Raw genomic sequence first — 16,325 nt, forward strand, 5'->3', positions numbered from 1 at the left:
AGACGAAGAAGTTCTTTGCATCCGCTCCTTGTGCCTCTCCCCTCGCGAGCAAGTCTGAACGCAGTAGAGCCGAAGAAGAACACTGTCCTGCACTGATACCAATGATAGAACACTCGTGCAAGAGCAGAAGAGTGAGACCATAGCTAGTAACCACGCATCCACGCCACTACATAGGAGCTCCAACCTAATCTTGGTCACCCAGGCTAATCCAGGCTACCCCACCATACATAGCTACCCTTGGCCATATATGGATAGGACCTGCTCACCCCTTGCATTCGCGTGCATGCCATCTGACCTCAAGCCTGTATGAGCACTATATCCATAGTGATTCCCACGGACCCGTGATTAATGGATGCACCATATGAAGGAGCTAGGCGTTGGGCTGGGGTTGAAGATCCGTGGTCTAGTGCTTCATGCTGTTTGCTGCACCTCTGCGACTTTGTTCTTTTTGGTTTCGCGCTTGCTCCTCATGCCTCTCTTTCTACGGCAAAGTGCGAACAAATCTAGGACATTAGAAACAAAGAAGTTCTTTGCACCCGCTCCTCGTGCCTCTCTCCCTGTGAGCAAGTCTGAACGCAGCAGAGCCGAAGAAGAAGGATACCAATGATAGAACACTTGTGCGAGGGGAGAAGATGTAGAGCATAGCCACTAACCACCGAGTGATGCCACTACGTAGGTGCTCCAAGCTAATCTTGGTCACCCAGGCTAATCTAGGCTACCCCGCCATACATAGCTACCCTCAGCCATATATGGATAGGACCTGTGCACCCCTTGCATCCCATGCGTGCATGCCATGTGACCTAAAGCTTGTATGAGTCCTATATCCATAGTGACTCCCGCGGACCCCCGATTAATGGATGCACCATGTCGAGCGCTTGGAAGGAGCTAGCAGTTGGGCTGGAATTGTAGATCCATGATCCGGTGCTTCATGCTGTCTACCGCACCTGCAACTTTTTTTTTTGGGTTTCACGCCTACTCCTCACGCCTGTCTTTCCGTGGCAAAGTGTGAACAAACACAGAGCACAACCGAGATAAAGAAGTTCTTTGCGTCCATGCTCGTGCCTCTCTCCACGTGGGCAAGTCTGAACGCATCAGAGCTGAAGAAGAAGACCATCTTGCTCTGATACCAATGATAGAACACATGTGCGAGAGGCGAAGAATGAGAACATAGCCACTAACCACCCAGCCACGCCACTACGTGGGAGCTCCAAGCTAATCTTGGTCACCTAGGCTAATCCAGGCTACCACGCCATACATAGCTACCCTCGGCCATGTATGGATAGGACCTCGGCGCTGGGCTAGGGTTGCAGATCCGTGGTTCGGTGCTTCACACTGTCCTACACACCTGCGACATTTTTTTTTTTTGGTTTCGTGCCTTCTCCTCACGCCTCTCTCTCCGCGGCCAAATGCGAACAAACGGAGCACCACAGAGACAAAGAAGTTCTTTGCGTCCGCTCCTCGCGCCTCTCCCCCCGTAGGCAAGTCTGAACACAGTAGAGTTGAAGAAGACGACCGTCCTGCTCTGATACCAATGATAGAACACGTGCGAGAGGAGAAGACTAAGAGCATAGCCACTAACCTCCCAGCCACGCCACTACATAGGAGCTCCAAGCTAATCTTAGTCACCCAGGTTAATCCAAGCTACCCTGCCATACATAGCTACCCTCGGCCATATATGGACAAGACCTGTGCACCCCTTGCATCCCATGCATGCATGCCACGTGACCTCAAGCTTGTACGAGCCCTATATCCATAGTGACTCCCACAGACCCCTGATTAATGGATGCACCATGTCGAGCGCTTGGAAGGAGCTGGGCACTAGGCTGGGGTTGCAGATCCGCGGTTCGGTGCTTCACGCTGTCTGCCACACCTGCGACTTTTTTTTTTGTTTCGTGCCGCTCCTCTTGCCTCTCTTTCTGTGGCCAAGTGTGAACAAACATAGCACAACAGAGATGAAGAAGTTCTTTGCATCCGCTTCTCGTGTCTCTCTCCCCGCGCAAGCAAGTTTGAACACATCAGAGCCGAAGAAGAAGACCATCCTACTCTGATACCAATGATAGAACACCTGTGTGAGAGGAGAAGACTGATAGCATAGCCACTAACCACCCAGCCACGCCACTATGTAGGAGCTCCAAGCTAATCTCGGTAATCTAGGCTAATCCAGGCCCCGAAGACTCAACTTGAATCCATGCTAGAAGACCTTATATGAGTAGATGGTCAACAGAGAAAGTATAATATGAATAACAAGGCAACTTTTGACCTATTTGCCCCTTCAGGATTTTGACTGTTGACCTCGATTTTGACTGTCTCCCCCAAATCGACTAGTTCCAACTTGTAGCCCAAAATTTGAACTAATGGAGGTGACTCTGAGAGGGATTTTGAAGCAAAAATGAAGCTTGAATATCAGACAATGTTCATCTTAGAGGTTGGGCGAAATAGAGCGTCAGATTGCCGGAGAGAGAAGCAGCAAGTCCGAACAGTAAAATGGCGATATCTCCCTCAGTTCTCAACCAAATGGCATGCAAATTGATTCAAAATGATGGGCTTCGAAGCGCCTACAATCTGATAAAAAAAGATCTGGAAATGGTGCACAACAGCTCTCGATTTTTGCAGAAGAGTGAGTGGCGAAAATCAGCACGGCACGGGCTTCTGGAGATGAATTTCGCCAATTCCTCCTAGGTGGAGGTTCGCCCTATTGAGGTGGTTCCAGGGCTGGAAGGGCTTGGAAAAATGTCGCCCACAGATGGAGAATGGAGCCTACCAAGCTCAGGAGTGAAAGAGGGCAAATAAGTGGAGGTGGAGAAGATGATGGAATCTAGAAGGAATCTAGTAGGCTATAGGTCTAGGAGCTCAAGGTGGATGATATGGCTCTAATACCACATGAAGGTGCATTGGCTGAGCAAGATGAAGCATGACAGAGGCAAAATACAAGAGTAACTTTTATTCATGGAACACACCAATATATAGGCATACAAGCTTTTAGCAAGTGTATCCAAGATCCACTATTCTCTCAATGAGGGTAGGTCACCAATCTCTCCTATGATTCCTCAATTACCTATTGTTGGCATACCTATCTTCCATGTCACTAGGTTCTCTCTTACACCATGTCCTACACAGGCACATGTCTCTCTAACCTTTGTTTCATATGACCACAACCTCATATCCCACTACATCAATTTGTTCTAACAGTAACAATGGCCAAACGGCAGTGGAGACCAAAGGCCTCATAACGGCAAAATATTGAAGAGGTCTAAGGGATAGCCCCACAAGAACCTATTCCCTTAGGCAAAAAGACTACATTAGGATGTCACAAAGAAGAGACCTAAGGGACAGCCACACAAGAACCTATCTCCTTGAGCAAAAAGACCCCCAGATCCAGTAATAGTGAAGAGGTCCAAGGAATAGCCCCACAAGAACCTATCTCCTATGATCTCACCATGGAGTCCTAAGGAGGCAGATGACATCTCATTTACTTTGATGGCACCGAGACCAGATGCCAAGGTAACAAGAGTGATGCTCGAAGACACACAAGAGCCCACCTCGCAAGAGGTGGAACCACAAGAACCTTCGCAACATAGATCGGACCTGTTAACATCACTAAGGTTACAAATGGAGGGAGCCTAAGAGATGATGAGCAAGCATACCACCAAGGTTGCCAAAAAGCTCGACATACACTAGCTGGTTCAACAATCGTTACATATCCACAATTAAGGTGACCAAGTAAGTGTCAGTTGTGGTATAGTAGTGAGTATCTTAAACCTTGACACTCAAGGTCAGCATACATGCTCTTACCCTAACATCCATACATACATTGATCGGCTATTTAAGGACATGGAGAAATGTTCATGATCCATCAAGAAAGAGCTCTAGCTAACATGCAAGAGTCCCACCCCAAAATGAAGGATCAAAGAAAGGATAAAGACAATGGAATCGGCCTCCAAATCAACATTTTATGCCAAGGCAACGATGGATCCAGGTCGAATTTCCAAGGAACCAGCCCTATAAGAACCTGCTCCCCTTGATAAGATGTCCCTTGCAAGCCCAAGCGAAGAGACCAAGGGGGTAAGTGACACAAGAGCCTCATTTCCTTGGCAAAAAGACCGATCAGTGGCCAGATAAACCCGGGCCCCATGTCAACAAACACGAGTACCAACAGAGAGTGGAACTCACCCCAAACACAGGGGTGCTAAAACAAAAAGTGAATCCCAAGAAACCGTGCCATCAAAAGCCACCCCCTCATCTGGACAACAACCTTGACATCAACGGCCTCACTAACAAGAAAATCTTACCAATGCGACATCATCTACCTCCTCTGGAGTAGTGACACGAGAACCTGCCTTGAAAAACAAGGCAATCACACAAAAACCTGCTCGACCTCCAATCGCTCGAAATGCCATTGATTTTATCGCATTGTCGTGGAACCTACTGGAAGCTCTACTCGACAAAGAAACTACTTTCCATCACCAACAGCAAGCCTACATGAGGAACTTCATTCAAATCTAATGTTGGGATTAAAAGAAGAACATGATAATACATTCATACTTACTTCGCTGACTCTTAACACCCCTACGATCCTCCATCAACCCTTGCTAACCACATCTTTCTAACCAAAGCCTTAGCTTTTTACTTTTTTACTTTTATCCCTTTGAACGGTCACAAGTACTCAACTATGATCAACACCATTGAGAACAGATCCAATGAAGCCCTACACAGCAAATGCCACCAAGGACAGTTCTCCGCATCGCACCAATAGATCTTCATCGACATCTCAGCAGCCAGCACGACCTCGAGATCCAAGGGACTGGATCTACATCAGGTCGGGAAGCATGTTAATCATTTTAGGATTAACAGAGCCAGTGGACCCCTACATTTTGCACATATGCAAAAACACAACATCTATTGTATATAGCGGAGTCCATTTAATTGAAATGTAAGGAGAGAAAGTAGAGAAGCCTTGCATGATGTTTCCGATACTACTAGGAAGAGGCCGCACCAATCAGATCTCAATTTGGATCAATTTGGACCATTCTAAGAAATTAGGTCTAATAAGGAAAATTAGGGTTGGACATCCCTTGGAAAAGGTCGTATAAAAGCCAAGTCTTTTGACTTTGGTCTTCATTCTCTATTGCAAGGAATACAAGCTCCCTCCACTCCCTTGTGTTGTGTTCTTGGTTGCTTCCATATTTGCGTCGTTGTTGCTACGTACTACGCATTCCCCGTTCCCTCTTCACCACGCTCTTACGTACCCTCTCATCTCCTTACCCACCCCCTTTCCCTTCTTGTGAAGCAACGAGAGAGAAGGCCACGAGCATGACGTGACACCCACGGATTGGAGCACTACGAAGATGCGCATCGACTATGATGAGCAGTTTGGGACCTTGAGCACCTCGACGGCATATCAACTCCTTCCGCACGACACATTAGCTCGAGGTAGGTGATCCGAGAGTAATAGAGGCGTAGATCCAAGGGAAGCGTCTCATGATGAATATGTGTATGTCTAGTTGGCCAAGACGAGTGAGGCCTCAGTTGGAAAAATCCAAATAATTCCAAGGGCTTTCCCTATAACGCTCCATAGTAAGGGCCCTTACCTTCCGCTTGCCTACCAACTCCTTGTGTGCTGATGAGATCTGGTGGACCACTTGGAACAAGTGGAGTGCCCGCAAGGAGAGGTGGTGTTGAAGAGGTAACTGGGGGAGGAGGGAGGAGGTGGAACTGGGAGAGGGTGGTGGTGGATGCGGTGGTAGAGGGTAGTATTAGCAAGGGGTGGAGGAAGAGGTGGCTTGTGGTGGGGGTGGGGTGAGGGTGGTGGTGAAGACAGGCCAGCCACACATGCATCAAGCACAGGCGCATTCGCCTAAACATCCTTCCCTTTCTCTCTATCCTTGTTAGCATTACCTTTTTTCTTTTTCTCAAGGTGGGAACGAGCCTCTGCCCTCCGGCATAGGCGCATCCGCCTAAACATCCTTACCTTTCCCTTTCCCTCTATCCTCCTTAGCATTACCTTTCTGGTGGGAACGAGCCTCTACCCAACTGTCCTCTATGACTATCGGTTCACTTGCTCCCCGTGCGAGTGGCAACATAGAGCCCGCTAATTGCACATCAAGGAAGCACTTGTATCTGTCATTCAAGGCGGCATGATGTCCGTCCGTCTCTCCGTGCACCTAAAACGAGGATGGTTGCATGCAACATGCCCGAATTCATGGCACTCGTTCAATTGCCCTGTGACAACCACTTGTTGGCTAACAATACCTGTGTTGGGCACCATCTCTAAGACCTCTGAATCCTAGATAGGTCCTCTACTGCCACCCTTACCTAGGGGACTATTATAGCATCCACAAAGGAGTCCGGGAGTAGGGTGCTGAAGTGAGCACCAAAGCCTGTCACCACGAAAGGCCTCAACTCCACCGCCAGACCGGGTGTCTGGGAAACCCATCAAAGGACTATGCACTGAAACCTTGGTACCATGGAACAAGAGCTATTAGTCCACCATAGGTTGGTTGCTTGTTGGATTAAAATCACGCTGCTGCTCGGTTGCACCCTCACGTGCTACCTCCCCCCCCAAGGCCATCCCTCTCCCCTTGCATGCTCTCGCCCCCCCCCTCTCCATCCCCCCCCCCTCTTTTGTGCCACTGGCCTGAGCAGGCTCAAACAGACTGCACGGCATGTTGTACGCGCGGACCTACCATGAGCAGGCCACGATCCTTGGATGGACCTGCGCAGCACCCCCTTCCCCTTGTACCTCTTCCCTCCCTCCCTCCATCCCCCCCTTCCCTAACTCTCACCTCGCCATCCCTCTCCTTCGGCCATTGTCCTACCCCCCCCCCGCCCCCTTCTTTCTCCATTCATGGCATCTCCCCCGCCATTGTGCATAGGCTATGTGGGTTTCCTTCCACCTCTTTACCTATTGTCCCATTCCTCACCTTCCACGCGCTTTGCTTGGTTTGTGATTGATCATCACTCAGTATGGTGGTGTTAAGTCAAGAACTGGAGCACGCTCGAGGCACTCCCTCTCCACAGGACTATCGAGGTACTACATTAAAGCAACATCTAGCTATGGTCACAGAGTGGGCAGAGGACTATTCATGCTTAACTGTTTTGGGCAGATTGTCGGACAGTACTCTTGGTTGGAGCTTCTGGATTGGCTTGAGGCGACCCTGATCCTCGGGAGCAGGAACATTTGTGAGCAGTTCTTATGGGGCGTGGTATCTCCATGTTAAAACTCTCCAAGGATGGGGCAGTCAGCTTCTGGCTTGATACCAACCATCACTCACGGAGGAAGATAGCATGCACTGCAACATGTGAGGCTGTCTAGTTGAGGTTGACATTAAATGAGCTTGGGGACACTCTAACTGGAGCATCTGTGATTCAATGTGATAATCAAAGTTGCATGCTATTGTTTGGAACAAATGACCAATCACATAGAGATCCATTATCATTTATGTCATGGAGCAGCTACAAGTAAACACCATCAATTTCCGTGACATGATCGCCAAACCTCTCCCTCAAGGAACTTGATCATCTGCTTAGATTAATGGGTGTCTGGCTACATCAAGCAAGCATTAAGAGGGCATAAACGAAGGATAGATAGAGGTCTTTCTGACAAGATAAGGGAGAGCCAAAAGGGGCCTTAGTGGCCAGTTTTAGGGGGCAGGAATGCGGGAGGAAGTATGGCCAAGAGGACTAGCCTTTTATAGGTGTCCATCTGGGCAGACTTGGCCAAATTTGGCTGACCACTAACCACGCAACTGTTGACCAAAGGGCTGCAGGCAGCAGCCAGCCATTTGGCTACCCCATCAAGGGCCAATTTAAACCCCCTCCTGCCCCCACTTTATTCAATCCACTCCTGCTGTTGTGTGCCTTGTTTCAGAGCTCCTCTGCCCCACTACTCAGGTATACCTTGGTACTACTGCAGCCTCTCCAGAAGGAGAACAATGAAGCCATCCTTGATCTGCACCTTAGGTCTTTGACCAGCAACAGAGATATCTCGACCACTCTCTCTGCATCTACAGGGCAGTTTTTGCCGTTTTTGATCATGTCTTTTGTCCTTGCAATAAGACTTGTGACTTTCAGCATACTCTTCTTCCTCCAGTCTCACACTTCCTAACTTTAACACTTCACGGGCAAACTTCCTTGTAAAGGATTTAGACTTGTTATGAGTTCCTTGCATCCTTAGAAACTGATTGCAAAAGAAGGTGAGTTGCTTGATAAAGTTATGGTACACCTGTTCCTACAAACTAAGGAACAAAGAAGTAGAACACAAAAATTCTTCAAAGGCACACAATAGAATGGAAAATCACAAAAGCAATATTACATCGCACAGAAGCGACCTTTACACGAAGTCTTTAAGGGCACACAACAGAATGGAAAATCAGAAAAGCAAAGCAACTTACTTCGCAAGAGACCTTTATAAAAGCATCAATACCCAAGCATAAGTTGCTGTCTGGCTTAGCAGTGACAAATGTGTTTTAAGTGATTACTACTGAAATGGCATCCTTCAAGTTTTGTACCTGTGAATCCATCCAACAGACTCATTTTTACAGTACAAGTTCACACTGGGTCAAAAAATCATGATAGGAGCTTAACACATGGGAACAACACTTATGCCAGAAATATATACAGTTCGTAGCCCTTATTGTTTTTGCAATCTAGGAAGGTAGCCCCTCATGAAATAATGTACAGACTCTTCGAAGATGTAAATTTCTCGTTTATATTTCTGGAGGACACGAAAATTACAGAGCCCAAAACTGGCACACTTTCATCAAAGTCCTTTCACAAAATGTTGGAGAGTCCGTTCTTTATCATTGTCATACATTGCCAAAGCTCCTGCAATATCATCAGATGGGAAACCCATTTCACGTAGCAGGTTGTAAGACGTGACAAAATCGACCACCTATACAGCACAAAACAAGACAACACAAAAACAACATGAACAAAGTTTATGTGTTTCTCAAGTCATTTCTACAAAGCTTGAGAATTATTTAGTCTTTATACTAAAGTGTCTTAAAAACATGATTCATGTTGCCAGTAAAAAATCAAATAGCATTTAAAACAATTAGTTTCACAAAATGAGTCAAAGCTATATATTTTTAATAGGTGATTGGATGTGAAATGACTAGGACATAAAACGTATTCTAGTTTGTTCTTGGCTACAGTAGATGGGTAGACCTTCTTTATGTATGAGATGCCAAATCTAAAGAATCTTATACAAGGCTTAAAAAACATCATAGTACATAACTTTTAGTTACAAAGTAAGAATGTCTTTACATCATATTAGTTTTTCCCTACCCAAATCTAAAGAATCTTATACAAGGCTTAAAAAACATTCTATTTTACTTACCAGCCACTTACCATTATATTCAGAGGCAGTGCCCGCGGCAAGCACACGTGCGCCCTTGTTCATATTGTCAAGGCTAGGGATAAAGTCCTTGCTCTACCACCTCATGTAATTTGTTTTTGAATGAGAATATCACTTCAAAAAGAAGAAGACTAGGAGAATGATGCATTTCACCTACATATGGTCCAAAATGACACTTTGTAATTGCACATGAATTTTTGCTTTGTATGATGAGTTGTTCCTGGATTCATCTAGGTCTATAGGCAAACACAGTTCAACAGCTTGAAAGTCCACGTCAGCCTCTATTTGGTACACCTTCATGGTCACAAGTTGGTATATAGGATCATCTTCAGCCCAGATCCTTGTGATAAGAACCTTCTTCAAGTCCTTCTATAAGATAGTACTTTGCTGACTTTCTTTCCCTGACTTTTCCTTATCAAAGGCAACCTCTCACGAGATACAAATCAGATGAGCAGTGAGCTCTGAAGCTCATTCCTCTATGTTTTAGGCAGGTTCTTGCATAATGTAGAGCAAGGCTTTGAGGTCCTTGGAACATGAGTCGCAAGACCCAAGAATCTTGAAAACGTGAACTCCTGAAAAGTGCGCAAAATTTTGTTGCAGGATTGGTACCTACTACCTACTACAGAGCCATCTGTGTTTTCAACATATCGTATTTCTAAAACTTGGTTTTAAAATTGGTAATGGATTTGGCCCTATCATGCTCACTTAGTGGAATTTGCCAACTCAATTAAGCATCCAGGGAGCTATGAAACCATGAATCCCTTCTAATATTTTCTTAATCTATGTGTCCAATATGAAGAAGGTAGGAAAGGCTCTGTATGGATAGTACGGGCTCCAGGATGATTTGGAGCAAGCCCTCAGTCCCACACCAGATCATGTAGGCAGAGTTTGCCAGAAAGGCATTTAAGCACATGAAGAGGAAGCATGATGAGACAGATGTTGAGTTTCAATAGTACTTCTCCTGTGAGATGAATATGTGGCTGCTCTCCTGCTTTACCTCGATCCCAGGAAAATAATGAAGGATCCCCAAGTCTGTCATCTCCGTCATGCTTGACTTGAGCAATTTTCTCGGAGTGATCACCTGTGAGTATGAGGTCATTCACGTAGAGGATTAGTGCCAGCATCAACCCCCTCTCAAACAAGAGATAGAGGTTGGCATCCGATGGACTCCGCCGTAGCCTGATCTTCGAGAAGAATCTGTCGATCCACTGGTACTATGCCCTCGGGGCTTGTTTCAGACCGTATAATGCCTTCTTCAGTTTGCATGCCTTTGAAGCGGACCCTGGAACTTGAAAACTAGGTGGCTGGTCAACATATACCTCCTCCTCCAGGGTTCCGTTCAAAAATGCAGACTTCACGTCCATTTGATAGGCCATCCATGATGGGCAGTGAATCCGAATTCGTCACCATCTTGGCCGTGGGGGCAAAGGTCTCGTCGAAGTCAAGTCCCTCTGACTGAGCATAGCTTTTTAGCACCCACCTTGCTTTATACCTGTCCAAGCTCCCATAAGACTTGAACTTAAGCTTATACACCCATTTGGTACCAATTACCTTCCGTTTGGAAGGCTTGTCCACCAACTCCCAAATGTCATTCTTCAAGATGGCATCCATGGCAGCCCGTCACTTTGGAACATCCTTTGCCTCCTCAAAGGATCCGGGCTCAACCAGCTGAGCCACCAGTGCAAAGTTTGCTGAAGGGGCCTTCACATTCCACTGAGATCTCTGCACTTCGGAACTACTCTCGGGGATGTCCGTCACCCGTTCATCCTCAAATACCACTGAGGTAGCTTCTTCTCTGCTAGAGCTGCCTACGGTGCCGATTCTGGTTCATCCTGCTCCTCCTCTTCCTTGGATGGTTCAGCTTGGTCCACTTGCATGATGGTCAACCTCAGTGGGTTACCGTGGGGTGCTCCCGAGTCTCCTCTTTAGGCCGGGGCTCTGTCTCCTCAAAGACCAAGTCCCTGCTGATGAGTAGCTGCTTCCTCATTGGGTCGAAGAGGCGAAGACACACTTCCTACTTCTAGAATCCATTTTTGACCCAATATCCTTATGTACATGCCCGAAAGCATTAGAACCGAAAACCCTCAAATGGGAAATGGTTGGTTTTGTACCACAGTATGCTTCGTAGGGAGTCATGTCTGCAGCCTTCATCTTGGTCCATGTGACAGGAAGCGTTCATGGCTTCGCCCGAACAAGCTTTCGGGAGATTCCTCCCCCTTAACATGGCCAAACCTGTCTCCGTGACTATCATGTGCTTCCGCTCCGCAACGCCATTTTGCTGGGATGTGCGTGGTAAGTTGTCGCTTGATTCCGTGTCTCTTGTAGCAAGCATCGAACTTTGTGGTAAGCTGTCGCTTGATTCCATGTCTCTTGTAGCAAGCATCGAACTATGTGGAGGTGACCTCCCCCCCCCCCGATCCGTACAAAAAGCTTTGACGGCCTTCCCAGTCTCCTTCTCTACCCTAGCCTTCGAGCCCTTGAATGTCTCGAAAGCTTGAGACTCCTAGCTAGACAAAACAACTAGGTCATGCGGCTGAAATCAAGCAGAGAGTAACGAGATCCTGCAAAGGAGTTGGTCAACATAGGCCCACAGATGTCAGAATAGACCAACTCCAATGGTTCGTAGCCCGCGAGGTGGCCTCCTAAGAAAACTTGTTCCTGTGTCAGTGTGTTGCTTGCCCTCCATGCAAGCCTTGCAGACTCTGTCATTGCCAACAATCGGTGGAAGTCCATCCACCATCTTGGACTTCTGCGTCTCTGTTAAGGTGCCATAGTTAATGTGCCCAAACCTCTTGGCCACAACTTTGAGCATCCCCTGTCCCCATGTACTAGTAAGGCATCGAGCAGCTCATTCTCCTCGACTCCTTGGGCCACCACCTATCCACTCTCCTTGGAGGTGATAGTGACCTTACCATCGGCGAATAGTACCGCCACCTTGTGCTTCCCCAACTGATTACCTTCTCACCCACGGTTGTGATGAATGGAATGCTGCCTAAACCCTTCACTGGGCATGTCCTGCTGTCTCCCACGTTACTTGAGATCTGAGATTAGTACTGGACATGGCTTTGAACCAGTCTTTGTTGTTGGACATGTGTTTCGAGGCTACAATGTCAACGTACCAGCCCTCTTTGCCCTCGCTCACTGCGTGAGCAGAGCAATGCCCATTGATCAAGAAGATCTCTCCAGTAGTGACATTGGCTTAGTGGTTGTTCGGCTTCTCCTTGTTCTTGGACTCCTTCCGCTTTTGATCTGCCCTCTTCTGTCGGCAATCCTTCACGATGTGGCCGGGCTTCTTGCAATAGAAACATTTCATCTTCTTCTTCCTCTCTGCATCCTCGGTCCTGCCCTTGGAGTCCTTGGACTTGCCCTTACTAGGCTTGTCCTTTACCACGAATGCTTTGTTGTCTGCTTGGTTGTACAGGTTCTCACGAGCCTCCTCCTGCAATAGCAACGGGCAAATCTCTTCAAATGTGAGAGGTTTCGTCCTCTCTCCTACAGTGACGGTTGTCACGAAGCCCTTGAAGGTTCTAAGTATTTTGTGAAGTATCAACAGTGCCAGCTGACTCGAGTCTACCTTCTGACCAACTGCCGCCGCCACACCACTTTGACCTTCGTCAAGTGGTCATGGACATTGTCGCCTTCATTCATGTCCAAATTGTAGAGCTGATGCTGGAGAGTAAGAATACGAGCTGTGTTGTCTGTCTCATACAAGTCCTTCAAGATGAGCCAGGCCTCCACCGCCGTCTCTGCTATCTGGATATAAGTAATCACCGAGTTTGTTGTCGTCCCTATGAGCATCGCAAGGGCCTAGGCATCTCTATCATCCCATGTCGTGATTTTCCGGATCCACGGGTACAAGTAACCTCTCTTTGTTGTCATTCACATCCTCTGGCTTTAGATTCACTCTTGTTGTATGCCCACAACTTCCGAGTCACGAGATGACTCCGAATAACCTTCCCGATAGGATAATTCATCCCATCCAGCTTCCCAGACTCCCCAAAGTTAGGGATGAATGAAGAGGGAATATGAGAGGAGCAAGAGGAAGGAAGAGCAGTGGATGAAGAGGCTTGCGACTTCGACATCTTTGCTGTAGTAGATTTGCTCCTATGGAAGAGCAAAACCAGCAACCTTTTGATCTTGAAACGAGGCTTTCTTTGCGATGAAGTTGCTTCTTCCTTCAAGAAGACCACTAGAGTAGCAACTCTAGATTTGATACCATGTTGGAACTTGGAATTCACTGTAAGAATCGCTCAAACCACGGACACGCAGCGGAAAGGAAGGATTGCTCAAGATGCTGGAAATAGATCTCGAATCAGACACAAAGAAAGTATAGCAAGAGAGGGGCAGATATGGAGAAAGAGGCCAGCTATATTCTTCCACAAAGATGTGGACAAAACACGCTCAAAGATGAGCACCAAGATCCGGGCAGCAAGGCTGCTTACAAGCTCCAGAAACCTGGACACAATCCTCCTCCGTCTTGGCTGAGATCTCCACGCTGCTGCACTGCGTCAGTGGAAGCCAGGTAGCTCGAGGCTGGAGGCTGAAGGCTGAAGTCTGGTGGATATAGGAATGAGGAGGGGAGGGCCTGTAAAAGTATAAGGAACTTCTTGAAAACAATTTAAGCAGCTAGTCGTCAAGATAATGTTGCTAACTTCACTTTTGCTCGTAGCGGTTTGTAACCTTTGAAGCTTCCAGGATTCTGGTTTCTACGCTCCTTCTAAGAGCTTCCACAGCTCTCTCCTTCTCTTCATCTATGCTTCCTTCTCTCTTCAAGTGTCAAAAAAGAAAAAAAACTATAATCCCTAGCCTCACAATCTCACTCTGATATAAAGTTGGAAATGATGAAGGAGATGGGGCTTGCAGTAGCAAGAGAATGGAACACACACATGAGAGAGAGAGAGAGAGAGAGAGAGATGGACCAACATAAGAGTTCATGAAATCAGGACGGAGTTTCCCAGCTTTTTTATTTTTGATAATACAACCAAGAAAACCAAACATATGACGTGTCTACAAAATCCAAAGAGAAGGAAATATAGTCCAATCAAAACCATGCAAAGTGACTCCACTATCTGGTAATCATTGGATAATTGAAACAACTAATAAATTTTGATGGATGTACACACCAATTAATCTACCGAAGATAAATTCTATGACTACTGCTTCATCCCATGCATGGCATCAGGTCACATGAAATGATCCACTCAAAGCTGGTGGATTATGACTTACTTTCATAACATTGCCAAGTGTCATAGGCTATCTAGTCCATGGCCAAGTGCACACCTTGCAATGCCTTACACTATCCGTTGTGATGGGGGTTCAATTTGGAAGTAACAAATGACCAGACAGGGAAAAACTAGCATGGTCTATGCCTCGAAACATCCTCTGATGCATCTGTTTTTGATGACAGAGCGTCCTATTTGTTCTCCTCATGCCATCATGCTCATCAGAGTCCCCACAAAAAGAGAGGATTACTAAAGAGCGAGCGAGCCCAATTAAGCGAGCGTGATTAAACAACAGGCAAGCGAGCAGCCCTTGATCCACTATATGATTAATCAAATTTCATTGGAGAGAAGAGTCATGCCCCAAAATGATATTGCTTCCCTCCTTCCTTCTCATGCTATCACATTAGACTCATTATGGAGAGAGATTCAATAGTATATAAAATATATGATTCACAAAAACAAAGACTACTTAGAGGGCACATTTTTTGAATTGCATATCTCCTTCTTTCTCATATATTTACATTACAATAAATTTGGCAAACAAACACATAGTGGTACTGAATATGAGATTTGAAAAAGAACTAACATTGCACACAAGTTTTACATTACATATCATGCCTGCCATGCTTATATGATTACATATTCCATACATGCATCATGAAGACAAATATCAGACTACACATATCCTTCCTACCCATACTTGGTATCTTCCTCCATACACCCATCCAAAGAAAAGGAGTAGCCTACACATCATATTAAATACCTTTCTCTCCTTACTTTCACACTGAAATCCTTATGGAGAGACAACAACATAGGAGCAGGTAGAATATAGCCAAAACGTGCTCATACTACATGTACATATCATGCCTTCCATGTTTGCAGAAGTACATCTTCCAAACATCTGATCCAAAAAATGGAAGGCATGTAGAGCAAAAAAGCACATTACATCTATTGCATCTTCTACTATTCACATTAAAGGCTGACATATCTTGCCTCTAATGCTTGCAGAAGTATATCCTTACTTCCATTACAAAAACATAGAAGGATCCCTACCTCTATAATCTGCATGTTCAGCAAATAACAACAAAATGTCTTTCACATCACCTAGTCTATGGAAGATGGATTTCTTTTTCCAACCAGTGCTTGAAACAACTCAATCTTAGTCAACGCTGCTTGATGCATAAACTGATGCACTGTATCACTCAATCCCAGCACTACAATGAACACAAAGTATATGTGCTTGCAAGGCATATAAGGAGTTTTACTTGTCTCCCTTTGAGTGAAATCAAGACACGTACAACGTGGGAATTCTGAAATTGAGACACAGTATGTTAGCCCCTTGGAAATTGAACCTGATGTACGAATGTGGAAAAGATGCACCTCATTTGGAATAATAGTGCTCTCTCTTACAACCTCCCCATTTTCTGCAACTGCCTTGCTTATCCTTTCTTTGAATTCTTTATTCAACCTAGTTCTCCATGACACAAGCTTTCCATCACGATGAGATGGGCGTACATGGCTTGGCGTACATATTTTTTGCATACGAGATGGGAAGCTCATGACACCAATAGCATCATCAGTCTCAAATAAAAATCCTGCCCTTACTAGGGTCTCCCTCTCATCCACAGTAATTGATGTCCCACATGCAACCTTCCACACACCTGGAGAGTTTCCAGGAACACCCTGAATGGAATTATCCACCTTCCATGTATGGGTCACAGTACTATTGCAAAACCAAACAAATTGTT

The 16,325-nt window shown here is 46.1% G+C and overlaps 1 protein-coding gene across 1 annotated transcript in view; it reads right to left on the reverse strand.

The window, feature by feature from the left end:
- Positions 1-8,556: 8,556 nt before the first annotated feature.
- The window catches only part of LOC147884569 (uncharacterized), a gene marked incomplete at its 5' end in the record, with an annotated part of 36,540 nt that continues 28,771 nt past the window's right edge, over positions 8,557-16,325 (reverse strand). The window contains one exon of the mRNA XM_087398012.1: positions 8,557-8,890. Within this exon, the coding sequence (XP_087254138.1) occupies positions 8,759-8,890 (132 nt within the window). The remainder of the gene's footprint in view (positions 8,891-16,325) is intronic.

Source organism: Dipteris shenzhenensis, chromosome 26 (genome assembly GCF_047967505.1).
Source record: "Dipteris shenzhenensis isolate YYH24624 ecotype China chromosome 26, Dip_SZ_1.0, whole genome shotgun sequence".
NCBI lineage: Eukaryota > Viridiplantae > Streptophyta > Polypodiopsida > Gleicheniales > Dipteridaceae > Dipteris > Dipteris shenzhenensis.